Genomic DNA, 13,735 nt, shown 5'->3' on the forward strand with positions numbered 1-13,735 from the left:
TTCAGAGGGCCCTGGCACTTGGGTTCTTCTGGTGAAGACTGCGGGCTGGGGCATCCACCCAGATCTGGGTGTACAGCCCAGCTCAGCCCTTTACAGGAAAGCTATTTAATGTCTCTAGAATCTTAAAAAAAAAAAGTTTCCTCATCTATAAAACTGGATAAAAATAGTTGGGACCGCCACAGGAGGCTGAAGATTAAATAGAACATTGTTTGCAAAGCGCTTAAGGACAGTGTCTGGCACTCCATGAACGGCAGCCTTTGTTATTTGTCTTCATGCCGCTAAGGAGTTTAGAGTCTGGCAGGGAAGAAATGACAACAGCCTGAAAACGCGCATAGGTAAACACAAAACAATAGGTAAGAACCCCACCCCGCCCCGCCCCCAGAGCAGTCAGGGTTCTGAGCTGGGGCCCTCACTGAGGCGAGGGCTATTGTCAGGCATGGGGGTGCTTCCTGGAGGTGGTGGGAGCCCAGGTGAGGCTTGAGGGTGGAGGGGAGTTCAGCAGAGCTCAGAAGGTGGCTGCAGGATGCTGGGAAACCTGAATGGACAGTGTGAGGAACCCCCGGCCCACACTGCCGGGCATGGGGAAGCTTGAAGGCCGTTTGGAGTTCATGTGGAAATACAATGCCCCATGGAAGGTTTCTGGGCAAAGGAATGCAATGCAAGTGGGTTTGTCATCGCTATGGCCACTTGGAAAGGGGGTGGCGTCAGAGAAGGGGTCTGTCAGGCGTCCGCTGAGAGGGCCTGGCTGTTGTGGCGGTGATCAGCCAGGACAGGGTGCTTGAGCCAGAAACAGCATTTTGGACATCAGATGTGTCCCATCCTTCCTTTCTAGGGAGCAAGAGAGAGAACCTGCTCCTGCTTCCAGTCTCTAAAGGTTCTACACCCAAAGATGGCACACGGCGCCCACATCGAGGGTAGGCACCATCCATGCCCAAAGGGGGAACGTTTAGTCAGGGGCAACCATGGGGTTTGTAAAATGTTTGCCCACCTAAATCAGGGGGAAATGGTGCTTCCACATGGCTGAATGGCACGCCAGCTGGTCACTCATTAACCCTCTCAGTGATGTGCTAGAAAATTAACAGCCAAGGCATTCTGCTCATTAACACTGAAGTTGGCCCTTCGGGGGGCAAGGGGGTGGGGAGGACATGGGTTTCGTCTAGACAGAGGCACTCAGAAAGGCAGATGCTTGAGCTTCTGCCACTCAGGGAGGGGGTGAACATCGGAGGCCTGGTGTGCCCCTAGGGAGAAATCCCTAGCAGAGGCCAACCCCAACGGCGGCTCTCTCTTCTGCCCTCAGCACAAGGATAACAACCTTTCACAGGTTTCACTGTGAGGATTAAATGAGGTCATGAACTCGAGAACACTGGCTCAAGTGTGGTACCCATTAGATGTCCAATCAATGGCTCTGTTCTTTTTGTTTTTATTTGAAAAGTGGGCTCAAAAGAGAGAGAGAGGTCATGGGTGGCTTTTCGCCTGGCTAGAATCTGGTTACAGAAGGTCTGACTTGGTTCACGGTCTGCAGTCAGTCTCCTAGGGATGGTAATTAAGAACCCTGGAGCTCTGCTCCCCAAACTGTGGTCCCTAGACCATCAGCAACACTGGCATTACCTGGGAACTTGCTAGAATGCAGAGTCTTGGGCCTCAGACCTTCTGTGTCTTAATAAGACCCTCAGGTGATTCAAATATACGACTGAGTTTGAGACTCTGCTCTAGTATATTTGTTACTAGGAGAAAACTGTCTTTTTTCCTCTCTTCTCCCACCACAGGAAATAGGGGACCCCGGACTCTGGGTACATAGAAGAAGAGAATGCCAACACAGAAGGGCCCTTTGATTAGCACCTGCTTGATAGCCACACTGCATTAAAGCACACTCAAGCACATATTGAGAAAATTATTCCCTTCTTGATTCCTTTCAATCTCCCTGTTACTGAAGAAGAAAGACTCTGTTTGATGCTAGTATGTCTTTAACACCTTTCTATCTTCTGTTCCTTTTTCTTTAAACAAGAACACAGGAGTCTTAGACCTAGATCTTTCCAAGGGCAACAGTGCATAATTTGAATTAATAATCTTGTTTAGTTTTTATTTGTAAGGTAACTTTTGGTTTATTGCAAGTGGTACATATTGCTACTAGTTCCCTTTCTAAGAAAGTTATATTTTAAACACCGAATAGAACTGAAGAAAAACAGTAAGTTCGTAAGAACAGAATTGTGGGATTCTGGCAAAAATCCCAACAAAGGTATAGAAAGTACCACGGTTTGGTAAATTATTATTCCTTACAGTTCATAAAAGCCCTTTGGAGATCATCTTGCCCACTGTTTTCCTACTGTAGGTCACGAAATCAATGTAGTAGGTCATGACAGCACTTTCCAGGTTTTCTTTGAATGCAACAAAATGGAATAGAACAGAAGGGCATAAAAATATAAGTGCACTGCAAACATTATAGAAAGGGTAAGTACTGTCCAATGAAACTTTTGTTTTACTTTGTGTATGTACTAGCTTATAGCAGAAAATATGTGGATTATGTTTAGATTGCAAGAGTTAGAGCCCAATCTTCCTTTGGTAGGTGTCCCCAGCTGCTGCTAATTCCCATGAGCAGAGTGCCCTTCATGCTACACCCTAAGAAGGTCCCCACCTTGGCTTTCCGGTTCCTCTCTCATAACACAGAGCTGACAATAGTAGTTTCTGCCACAGGTGATGAAACAGGCACTCACTCCCCAGCCGTGTTCAGGTGAGAGAGGCTGGGCCTGGTCAAGGCTGAGCCTCTGGTCTGGAACCCCAGGGAAGGCAGTAGCAACTAAGGCCTTAAGGGCAACTGAAAGTCTTTATAGCTATAAACAGAGGAGCAGCCCGGGGGTGGGGTGCGGTGGGGTGGGGGGTGAGGTCATGGATCCCTACACCCAGCCAAACAGGGATTCCTAAAGATGCCTGCAGACTCAGAGGAAGTAAGCTGCCAATGCAATTTGGGGCAGGGAAGGGAAAGGAAGAGAATGGAGTAGGGGGGGGTTGCCCCCTCCTTCATCCCCAACTTACACCTCTAGGCTTTGGTTCTCAGCTCAGGGCAGGCAGTCCTCTGTTTCATCACCTCCGGAATGCTCACCACACGCAAACCCTTTCTGCAACTGTCTTGAAAGAAGGGTCTGCTAGGGTGAAAGCCACAGCAGACCGACCCCTTGGCAGGGGGCTCTGGGGCCCTGGGGGAATGGGGAGAGGGGCTGGAGGCTCTGCCCTCCCCAGGGAACCAGCCCATCATTAGCATGCTGGGTGTGGGTGAGTTCAAAGGCAGAAGCTAGATCTGCAGCCCAACTGGCCCTGGGCCTCGGCAAAGGACCTTGGTGTGCAGTGGCCTAATTTAGGGCCAAGGCCCTTTATTCTCCTCTGGAAACTGTGGAGGTGAATTTTAAAAGGCCGAAGAGTGAGGCCAGCACGACTAGGCTCTGCCAAGTCCCCTCCTCCTTCAGTCCCCATCTCCTCGCCTCTGCCCTTGCTCTGTTCTAGAAACTGGGCACTAGCTGTACCTCATCTCTGCCCCCAAAGTCTATTTTCTCTCTTTCCCTTAAAACTCTATGTTGTTGTTGTTAACCATCAGTGTTTCTTGCCAGTGATCCCAGGGACAAGGTAATGCTGGGATATGGGCTCTAAGCGCCCACAGGGAGATCTCCTTGGGATCATTCCTTCGGAAGAGGTTGTACTGTTGGTAGGCACTTACAGGTCACCCAGAGGCTGAGAGCTACCTGAACCCCACGGGGGAGCCAAGATAGTTTTTATGGTTGTCATTTTAGCTAGAGAGGTGAACAGATCAACCAGCTTCCATGAACGACCAGCTGCCAAAGGGCCTTGACCGGCACTGTTGTGCAAGGCAAGGAGTATGGGAGAAAGCACACGTTATTAGAATCCAGCCAACCTTGTGCTCAAAGCCTGGCTTGTCGTCTAGCTCTAGAACCTGGAATTAATTACTTAACTTCTCTGAGCCTGTCTCCTCTCTATAAAAAAGAGATAAGAACTCCTGCCTCATAAAGTAGGGCCTTGATGAGGACTGGTGATCGCACAGGGTTAATGCCTGGGACTGTGATGACATATTGTAGCTACTCCAGAGTACTGGCTACAATCATTATAGCTGTTGGAAGGCTAAGCAGAGAGACAGTGCCCCCTGAAATCTGATCCAGTTCAAACTGGAGATCTTTGGCCATAACCTAGCCTCTCAGGGCCTCTGTTCTCTCCTCTTAGGATAACCTAAGGGAAGTATGGAGCACAGCACAGAATCTGGCCCATAGTAGGGCTGGTTTTACATCATGTCTGTTCTTCCCAGACCAAATGGAAAACGTAATTTCTACAACCTCAGCAGGACTGACGAGCTTTCGTTTCTTTTCATTTTTGAAGATTTTATTTACTTGAGAGAGAAAGAGAGAGCATGAGCAGGGGGGTGGAGAGGCAGAGAGACAAAGAGAAGCAGGCTCCCCGCCAAGCAAGGAGCCCGACATGGGGCTCAAACGGGTCTCAATCCCAGCACCCTGGGATCATGAAGGCAGAAGCTTAACCCACTGAGCCACCTAGGCACCCTAAGCTTTCTTTCCATTGGGCCCAGTGAGAGACCCAAGAGTGAGGTTTCTATGTACCTCTGTGGAACCCAGACACATTTCCCAAAGAGGTCCCCATTGTACTACTCTAAGGTGTGTCATCATATGGATGGAACTCATTGCCTTTCTGACCCTAAAACTCTCAGAAAGGGCTTTTTCTCCTAAAATTTCACTTTCAAGGGAAAAACTCAATCACAAAGATGGTCCCTAGGCTTTTTAGGCCCAGGGTAACTTGCAGCTGAACAGGGTGACCACAAGTGAGGAAATCAATTCTTGCTGTGGAGAATTGTTGCTGTGGAGAACTCCCTGGTAGGAAAATAACTGGGCTTAATTACACAACATCTTTGGTCTCCATAATCTTGATCCATTAAACCCTTGCTGCTAGCCAGGAGGCAATGCCCAGGAGGAAGAGGTTAGCCTAGTGCACTAATACGATCAACCTTTCAATCCCATAAAGGTAATTATGGTCACAGCCTTTCCCAACAGCCCTGAGTAAACCCACAGATCCCTAGCCAATATGGGGCTCTTCTAGGCAGCCCCAGCTCCGGCAACACACCAGACAGGCCAAGGGCCATGTTGCCCGGAATGACAAGGACTTTGAGCTCCATCAGCACTGGTCCACCCAAGGCTTTCTAGGCCCCCAGCCCTTTCTGGAGACCTTCCTCATCTGAGGCAAAACACCTGACCATATCTTCCGTGTCTATCTGTGGTCTAGAGGGATATGCAGGCATCAGAAGTGAGCGTGGAGAGAAATGGCACCTGACCAATTAGGTCACTGCAGAACCCAACCCATCATCTCCTGAAGACCACACTGACCAGTAGTTTCTCTATGACTAGGAAACCCATATTCATTTTTTATCCTGGTGTGTGGAGGGGAAGGAAAGGCAGAAGAGAAGATAGGAAAAAAGCATAGGTGCAGAAAACTGAGTGAGAGGCTCAGATAAGGTCTGAATCTGGGGACAGAGAACGTTATCCTTCGTCCAGTCAGTCACGGTACCAGTTGGCCCCACCTCGAAGGGCTCTTTGCCAGATGCCTTGGGCAGGGGGGTGGACTGGGCATCTATCCCCCAATCCCCATATGGGGGTGTTTCTATAGACTTCCTACTGCTCTGATTTCTTTCTCCCCATTTACAGGATCTGGGCAGGTTTTCCCCAAGCTTCAGGAACAAGCAGAACACTCCCACTGCCAGTCAGGAGGATCGTGGCTCATGGCTCCAAGTGACCCTATCTTGCCCCAAGAAATGCACAAGGCCACAAATCAAAATCAGTCTCTCCTGTCCTGCTCTGGAGACAGGTAAGCTGCAGGCCTCTTCCTACTGGTACTCAGTGGAAAGTGCTAAGACCCTGTAGGTGGAAAGTGATGGGTACTGAAGCCCCATGGATTGCTTCCACCTGCCACAGCCAGAGACCTGGCAGAGGTGAACAAGGATGGACGTGGAATTGACCGTGAAGCTGCCTAGTTCCCAGTTTGTCCCCAGAGGGCTCAAGCTGAGCCAAACAGCTGCAGGACCAACTCTGACAGTGAAGTCTTCTAACTGCACAATCACAAGCCCTAGCAACGCGTGGAACTCCCTTGGGGGGTCTCCGACTCCATTGCAATCTACTACAATTACCAAATCCACACAGCTGGAAACTTGTGAATGGGCCAATGAATGGGTTTCTGGGATTTCTGGTGGAGTAAGAAGTTAAAGGAGCCAAGAACCCAGGAGTTTCCTTCTCCCTCTCATACTCATGCTACCAAAAGTCACTGAAGGCTTATGACACCGGGGTAGCTGGCCTAGGCACCACCTAAGAACTGGGTCCAGCACTCTGCACCTGCCAGCCCCCTCACCCCCTTCGTAGCCCTTTTCCACTCATCAGCGAGCCCTTCACAGACTTCTGTTTGTGATGAGGACCACAAGGAGCTGGACCGCTGAGCAACAGTCCCACAGCACTCCTCACCTTCAAAGCAGCTTATGAACATGAATGAATCCGCGTGGAATGTACGAGAGACATCATGGCCTCACATTACAGAGAAGTATGCACAGGGCACCCAGGAACCAGACCAGACTGCAGAGAGCAGCCCAAGTCTTCCGTCCCACCCGCAAGAGTGAGGCAGAACGGGTTCTCTCCCTATTCACCTGTCTTCTACCCACTTAGCTAATTCTTCACAAATGTTCCTGTCATTTCTTCTGTTTTCCAAAGAACAGCAGCAACAATCACAGTAACAAAAATTCTCCTCCGAGTAGATGACTTCACTCTGCCAGCCCCACCTCCGAGACTCCAGCAGCCGTGACAATAATGGACCAGTGTTAACGAGAAGGAATAAACGCTGGGGCTTTTCAGAGGGGGAAGAAAGCACCCAACCACAGGTGCTCACAAGGACATCTAGGGTGGTCTGATGCGGCTGGAGTGAGACAGCTGCTCTGATCAGACCCACAGTCTGTCAGGCCAGTAGCCGGGTCCTTGGCATGGCTGACAGAGGAGTAAGATGGGAAACTGAGGCTGGTTCATGATGGTCTGGAGATGCGTATGTATGCCCACAGATGGGCTGTATGCCCACAGCCCCAAATGCTTTCTGGGCTCTTGGATAGGGTACTGAGTCTACAAGAGACATGGAAATATCACAAGTGACAGAAATATGCCTTGGAAATGTTGCCTGGGGTGAAAGAAGAAAGACTTCCCATTTGAAGAGGTTCCAAATCATTGCCTGCCATCCATGTCTCAGTTCAGCTCTGTTTGGAGGATATGGTATCCACTCAGAGGAGCAGGCTCAGAGCATCCCCTACTTTGTTATTCCACAGAACTTAATTTAAATCCAACCTTATCCCATGCTATAGAAGAAAACCGAGAGAGTGGTTAAGAGCTCAGTGGAGAAGGGGATGAGAGAAAGACACAGAGAAGATAAAAGGAAGAACACAGCCCTACAGAAAGAATCACGCCAGCTATGGGGAGAGAGTCGAGGCAAGGCCCCAAGGGGCAAAGCTGATGTTATTACATTAATGTAGGAAAACGAGTGGTACAGAGACAAGAAGGGGTGGCTGGAAGCCTCATCTGCCACTCCAGCTTGTCGGGAGCAAAGACCCTGCTCCAATCAGCCCCATATCACACTGGTAGCTGGGAGTCAACTCATCTTCTCGGGTCGGACAAATCCCATCACAGCATCCCTTCCAGACTTCTACCATAGGGACAAAGGGGCTCTGCTGTCTACCTCTTCTCAAACACCCATCCACCTGCAATGAAAATGTGCACACTCCTCCTGGCATCGATGCTGAAGCCAGGAAGAATGAGCCGACAATCCCAAAAGCAAGAAGCAAGTCAGAGGAGGGGCCAGTTGGCAGTCTAGCACCTTACAAGTAGAGAATCACCAACCTCAGTGAGTTCAACCGCCCCCCACTGTGGCTCTAGGACCAGCTCTCAGTTCCTGCAAGAGACAGCTCCAGCTCACAATCACTGAGGTCACTTTTCCTGCTGGACCATTTCAGGAAGAATCCTGTTTAAACAGAGGACCAGAGAGACAGATACTTCCCATCCCATGACATCCCAAGGCCTTGGGTAAGCTCAGACGTCTCTAGGTGATGCTCAGAGTCTTCCTCAACAACGTGGGGTATGATATAAATTCTAGCCTTGTCACTTGTCCGTTATGTGACTTTGGATCATGATCGGAGTTTACCATAGCTCTCTTCCTGCAAAACAGAGATGAGACCACAAGTCTTGCTCAGTTGTGTGGCCTGAAGAGAATGGCTGGAGAGAGCCCAGCATAGTGCCTAGCATATTCAAGCTCCTCAGGATATGCTATTACCCTGGTTACCAGGAGCAGCACTGAGGAAGGGCCCCTATCACGGGGAGGGGGGGGTTCCAGTCACATCTCTGAGACATACACGGGCCACCCTGTGCCCTGGAGACATCCCCTTTATAATGCCGGCTGGATGTAGCTTTTGTGGGGACTTGCCCCCCCCCTCCAGGACTGTGAGCCTTGTAAGCAAACAGCTTTCTGAGAGGCAGAGCAACTTCCTCTGGGAGCCACAAAACCAGGCTGCCAGGCAAATGACAGCCCGGGTATTTGTTTTAATTGAGGCTCCTGTCAAGAGGAAACTTCATGGCTAACAGCCCAAACATGACTGCACAGCACCTCCCCAGGAAGCCTCATTCTGTGGCTCTCACATAAGCCATTTTCAGGAGGAAGGCAGGGACTCCTCACATCGCTGCCAACTCAGGGCCTCCCCCGACCCCAACCCAGGCTGCCCCAGGAGCCCAGGGGCCAGGGCAGCAAGGAGCAGGGCAGACAGCTCCGATGCCAGCCTGCCTCTGTCAGGCCTGTTTAGCAGGCACCCCCAAAGAAGGCTTCAGTCCAATGCCCCGTCCAGGTCCTATCTTCCTCTGGTCAGCAGTAATGTTCAAGGAGACCTCTCAGATAGTTTCGCTTCCCTGCTCCAAGGGGTGGTGGTTGGGGGGAGAGATAGGAAAACTTGGAAATAATTAGATTGAGGAGTCTACGTCAGGGCAATAGAGAGAAAGCCAGAGACAGATCTCCATAGCATTCTATGCTTCAAGAAGTAGGGAAATCACTACTGGGTTTTGCAAAAGGGCCAGGAATATTCAGGAACAGAAGCAGCACGTGAATATGAGGCATTGTGTTTACTCTTATTTGCAAGAGCACAGCTAAGAGGTCACTAATCCTTCCTGGGGGTCAGGAGTGGATCTACAGCAGGGCTCTGAACAGATGTATGCCCCCATTCATGCAGACACACGTGTGCACACACACGCCGCACAGCCATGGGCCCTGACCTTCACCCAACGGTGCTGGCTTCTGCCAGGGAAGGAGCAGATGGAGTGGCTGGGCTCAGTGTAAGACTGACACCCAGGGGATCCAGCTTTGCCCCTTTGATGTTGAAAAACCAAAGTGGAATGAACCATCACAAGGAGAGCTGAAGGGGGGGGGGAGGAAAAAAAGATGGAGGGGAAGGAGGAAGGAGAAGAGGGAGGTACAGGGAATGATAGGGACCCAAGGGGATACAGAGGTCAGAGGCTGGAAGATGAGTACTGAGGAGCCTACAGGGCAAGGCCTTGGGGTTCAAGGCACCATCTTTGTCCATTCCTCTCTCCCTCCATATAACTGTCACCAAGAATTTGAGCCAGGTTAACCCTTAAAAATGTCCTTGTCCCATGGCAAGTGTCCAGAAACTGAACTTAGCACCCGGCCTCCCGGAACCCCTGCACCCTGCCTCAGGACTCTGCGCTAGCAGACACAGCGAGAGAGTGGGAAGGTCCCCCAGAAGTGCTCGGAGAAGGCAAAAGCCACTTACTAGCTTCTGTAGGGGCCAGCAGGACCCTCTTCCTACCTCACTGAAAGCTTTGGGGAAGGTGCTTCAAGGGAGAGGTGGAGAGAAGGGCGGAGGTTCCGTCACCTCCGCAAGGCAGGGTGTAAAGTGGGGGCGCTCACGGCTCTCCACGAGCCCCCAGAATGTACGAGTGATCAGTTACACATCCCCAGCGGCAGCGCAAGAGCAATCACATGACTGAGGCAGATTTGGGAGCGAGGGGGTGGAGAATCCGAGGTTTTTGTGTGTGTGTGTGTGTGTGTGTGTTTTCTTTTTGGGGGGGTGGTGAGGGTGGGGGAAGTGATGAGGCGGTTAGGAAAGACTGCTGAGCCGGAGGTTTCCAGCTCCTTCGATCCAAATGGCCCCCATGGAAATCTGCACCTACAGTCCCTTCCACCCGACCCCACCTCCACCCCCAAACACTCAACGGCCCCAGGATGTCCCCGAGGTAACAAACTCAAGCGCCAAGGACTTTGTCAAAATGGCCTTTCTGCTTCAGCGTGGACAGAAGGAAGCGGAGGGAGCACCCTACAAGAGCTCTCCTTCCTGAGGGCTGGGGAGTGCTCAGTTACACAACAGGTGGGAAAGGGGTGACACATCTCTCCGGATCCTGTCGGGCCACTGGCCCCCACCCGCTCGAAGTCTGCTCCGGGGACCCTATCTGCGGCCGATCGCTGGGGGGACCCCCACGTCTGCCCCCATCCGCCCTACCTCCCGGCCCCCTGGCACCTGGCCGGCGGTGCCCGCAGCCCCCAGCTCCGCGCGGGGCTCCCCAGACAAGCCCGGCAGGTCGCGCCCTGGGGCCGTCGGGGCGCGGAGACCCGTTCCCGCCCGGCCTCCCCGGCCCGAGAGCACACGTACTGCTGTAGAGGGTGTCGATCCAGGAGAGACGCGGCAGGCCCCGGTGGCTGAGCGGCTCCATGCCCGCGGCTCGGCGCGGCAGCGGCGGCGGCTCCGTCAGATCGGAAACCCGACCCTCATCGCACAACAAAGGAGGGAGGGCGCGGGCGGCGGGCGGGCCGGCCGGCGGGGAGCCGGGAGGGGCGGCCAGCCCCGGAGGCCGAAGTTGCCGGGCGCGGGGTGGAGGCGGGGGGAGGCAGGGAAACAGGTAGCAGGGAGGAGCGAGGCGGAGCTGCGGGGAGAGGAGGGGAGGGCGGGCGAGCGCAGGCGAGCGCCCCCGGGAGCCCTTCCGGCCACTGCGGCCCCGGCGAGCCCGGCTGCGGATCCCCGAGCGGCGGCCCCGCAGCCCGCCCGCAGACTAGCAACTTCCCCGGGGCTGCGCGGCGGCCAGGGGCGGGGGGCGGGGGCCGCGACCAATCCGCGCGAGGCTCCCGCGCCCCCTCCCCCGCCGCAGCACGCCTCCAGACCCGGTCGGGGGTGTGGGGAGCAGCCCCAGTCCCCTCGGACGCCCAGGCGAGAGGGGCTCCAGCCGGTGACGGAGGAGTGGTCCTGCGCGGGGTCTCCGGGCTGCGGCGCAGGCCCAGGCGCCTCTTCCTCCCCTCGCTGGGCTCAGCCGAATTCTGGCAGCCCGCAGACTAAGTGCCGCGGGGAGACCTATGGGCCCCGCAGGGGTGACATCACCTGCCACCCCAGGATCTCTAAGCGCAGTTTCTGGGGCCGGTGCGGCCGTCAGGCCCCTCCCCTAGGCAAGCCTGGGGGGCGGCGCGGAGCGGGTTAAGGAAAGCCTTGGCCGCCGGGACACTCCTTCCAAACCTTAATAACCTCATCTGTTTAAACACCCTTGACCTAAAAGCCGGCCCTTCTGCCCTACACACCAGAGGGCAGCGGCTGGAGAAAGGCAGGGGGCTGGGGGTCGACGAGGGTCAGTGGAGGACACACTGGAGACAGGAGAGACTCCAGGGTCTTCACTGGGTTCCCCAGGAGACTTCCTTGGGGACCTACAGTCGCAGCCCAGGAGACATACCTTGCATGCATAATCACATACAAGTTGAGAGAAGTCTGGAGGCAAGGTGGCTCTGTGAATAGAACTTTTAGAAATAAAATTCCTGGTAAGATCTCCCAGGGGCAGTGAAGAGTCTGTTGAGGGGGCTTTATGCCCATCACCCGGGACCCCAAGGCAACTTTGCTGCAGATTTGGTCCTGTAGGCCTCCTCTGGTCAAAGAACTCTGAAGGGCGGGGGAGGGAGGGGAGGGAGGGGAGGGAAGGGAGGGTGGGCAAGGGCAGGGGGCACTGAAGCTCCCCTCCTGAACCCAAGAGAAGGGAAGCAGAAGGCTCCATAGGACTCAGCTCTCCTTGGACCCACCCACATGGCGGCAGGGCTCCGCATCCTTCCAAACAACCACAGATCCAGTTCTTCTTGAGGGGAGGAGCAGACCCTCACCCACAATGCTGAAAGGAAGCCTGCAACCAGCCCCAGCTGGCGTAGAGGGCTCCAACTCACAGCAGGTGAGGTGAGCCCCCCCCCCCCGTACGTGCAGGGGGGAGGGCATGGAAAGCCTTCACAGGTGGCTACAGTGGGTGTTTTTCCACTGTGAGGTAACACTGGCCCCTCCCCACATTCACTCAGCTCGCCCCCAACTCAACTCTCCTGGCTCAGACTCTGACTGTCTCTTGTGGCCCCTCCCTGCTCAGCTGTCACCCTCCCACCATCCCTGACTTGCACACAAGACTGGGAGGACCAAGCAGGCACCTGGAGCTTGGCAGAGGGGGGGTGGTGTGCATCTCCAATGAGATGCTCCAGAAATAGAGCCGGGATGGGAGAGGAAGCAAATGGGCTCTCAGAGGAACCAGAGGGAGGATGGTGAGGGCGGAGGAGCAGCGAGGGGCCCAGAGCCTCTCTTCCCACGTGGGACTCTCAGAAGGCACGGAACCCAGAAGAAAGGTGGCAAGAGGAGCGCAGCCCTGGGAGGCAGCAGCATGGCCCCCTCCCCAATAACAACCAGCACCACCAAGGCAGCCTGGGCTCTTTCTGTATGCTACAGGGATTTTCCTGATGGCCACATCAGGGCACTCACTGTCAGGAGGCCGGAGATGTATGTTTCTGCGTGAGACACATACATTTGCATACATTTTACATTTTTATCTACAAAGGCTTGAACATGCTATTTTCAGCATTTTCAAGCTAAAATGTTACAGTTGCTCTCCTTAGCATTGCCACAGTTTGCTTTTTTTTTTTTCCCCCTACATTCTGTCCAATCCCATCCTGGACCTCCCACTCCAGAACACAATATAGGGTACAGGGAGAGAATAGTCTTGGAGGCAGTAAGGAGGAACGCTTGTAGTAATTAACGGAGATCGTCTGCGGAGCACCTGGCTTGGACCCCAGTGCTTTGCTTACAGGATCATCTCACTGCGAACCTCACTGCCATCTCAGCTCCCTGAATTTTCTAGATGAGAAAACGGAGGCACTGAGTAGCCTTCCCAGCCCTCCTCAATCCCCACACACACTCGTCTCTCGCACACACTCCCAGGAAAGGGCAGTTACTCCAAGATGCCCTTGAAGCCATTTCTGGTGGCTTTCAGTAGATCGGTAACACCACACAGCCGGACTCTAATCTTGGCTGGGAGACAAGTGTATGGGCCTTCGAGTACCAGGGTGATTCGAGACTGGAAAAGAAGCCTCCAGATTCCTGGCACCAAGGGTGGGGAGGAGTCTGGGGAGACCCAATACCACATTCGACATTTGAGGAAGGAAGGAGTTAAGGAATCATTCTCCTCTGCATTTTGCCAAAGGTTAAGTGCTCTGCCAGCAATCCCAATCTGTCCGAGCAGGGGAGGGGCTCTCCTGTGGACAGACTGCCCTGATTCAGCAAAGCGTAGATCTGCCTTCGAACCCCAAGGCACTGAATCAGCACCCAACACACTTCATCCTCTAGGCGTACATGAACCATTCTCTATCC

General features: G+C 53.5%; 1 protein-coding gene across 2 annotated transcripts in view; it reads right to left on the reverse strand.

Annotated features, from left to right (window-relative positions):
• Positions 1 to 13,735, reverse strand: part of ABR (ABR activator of RhoGEF and GTPase) — a gene marked incomplete at its 5' end in the record, with an annotated part of 172,163 nt that overhangs the window by 120,346 nt on the left and 38,082 nt on the right. Inside the window, one exon of one of the 2 annotated variants that reach the window (XM_080826217.1) lies at positions 10,736 to 10,796. The exons of the other annotated variant lie outside the window; for it this stretch is intronic. Coding sequence (XP_080682343.1) covers positions 10,736 to 10,796 — 61 coding nt within the window. Of the gene's footprint in view, positions 1 to 10,735; positions 10,797 to 13,735 lie in introns of those variants that run through there. 2 annotated transcript variants of the gene reach the window in all.

This window comes from Martes martes (assembly GCF_963455335.1).
Source record: "Martes martes genome assembly, chromosome: 16".
NCBI classification, from domain to species: Eukaryota; Metazoa; Chordata; class Mammalia; order Carnivora; family Mustelidae; genus Martes; species Martes martes.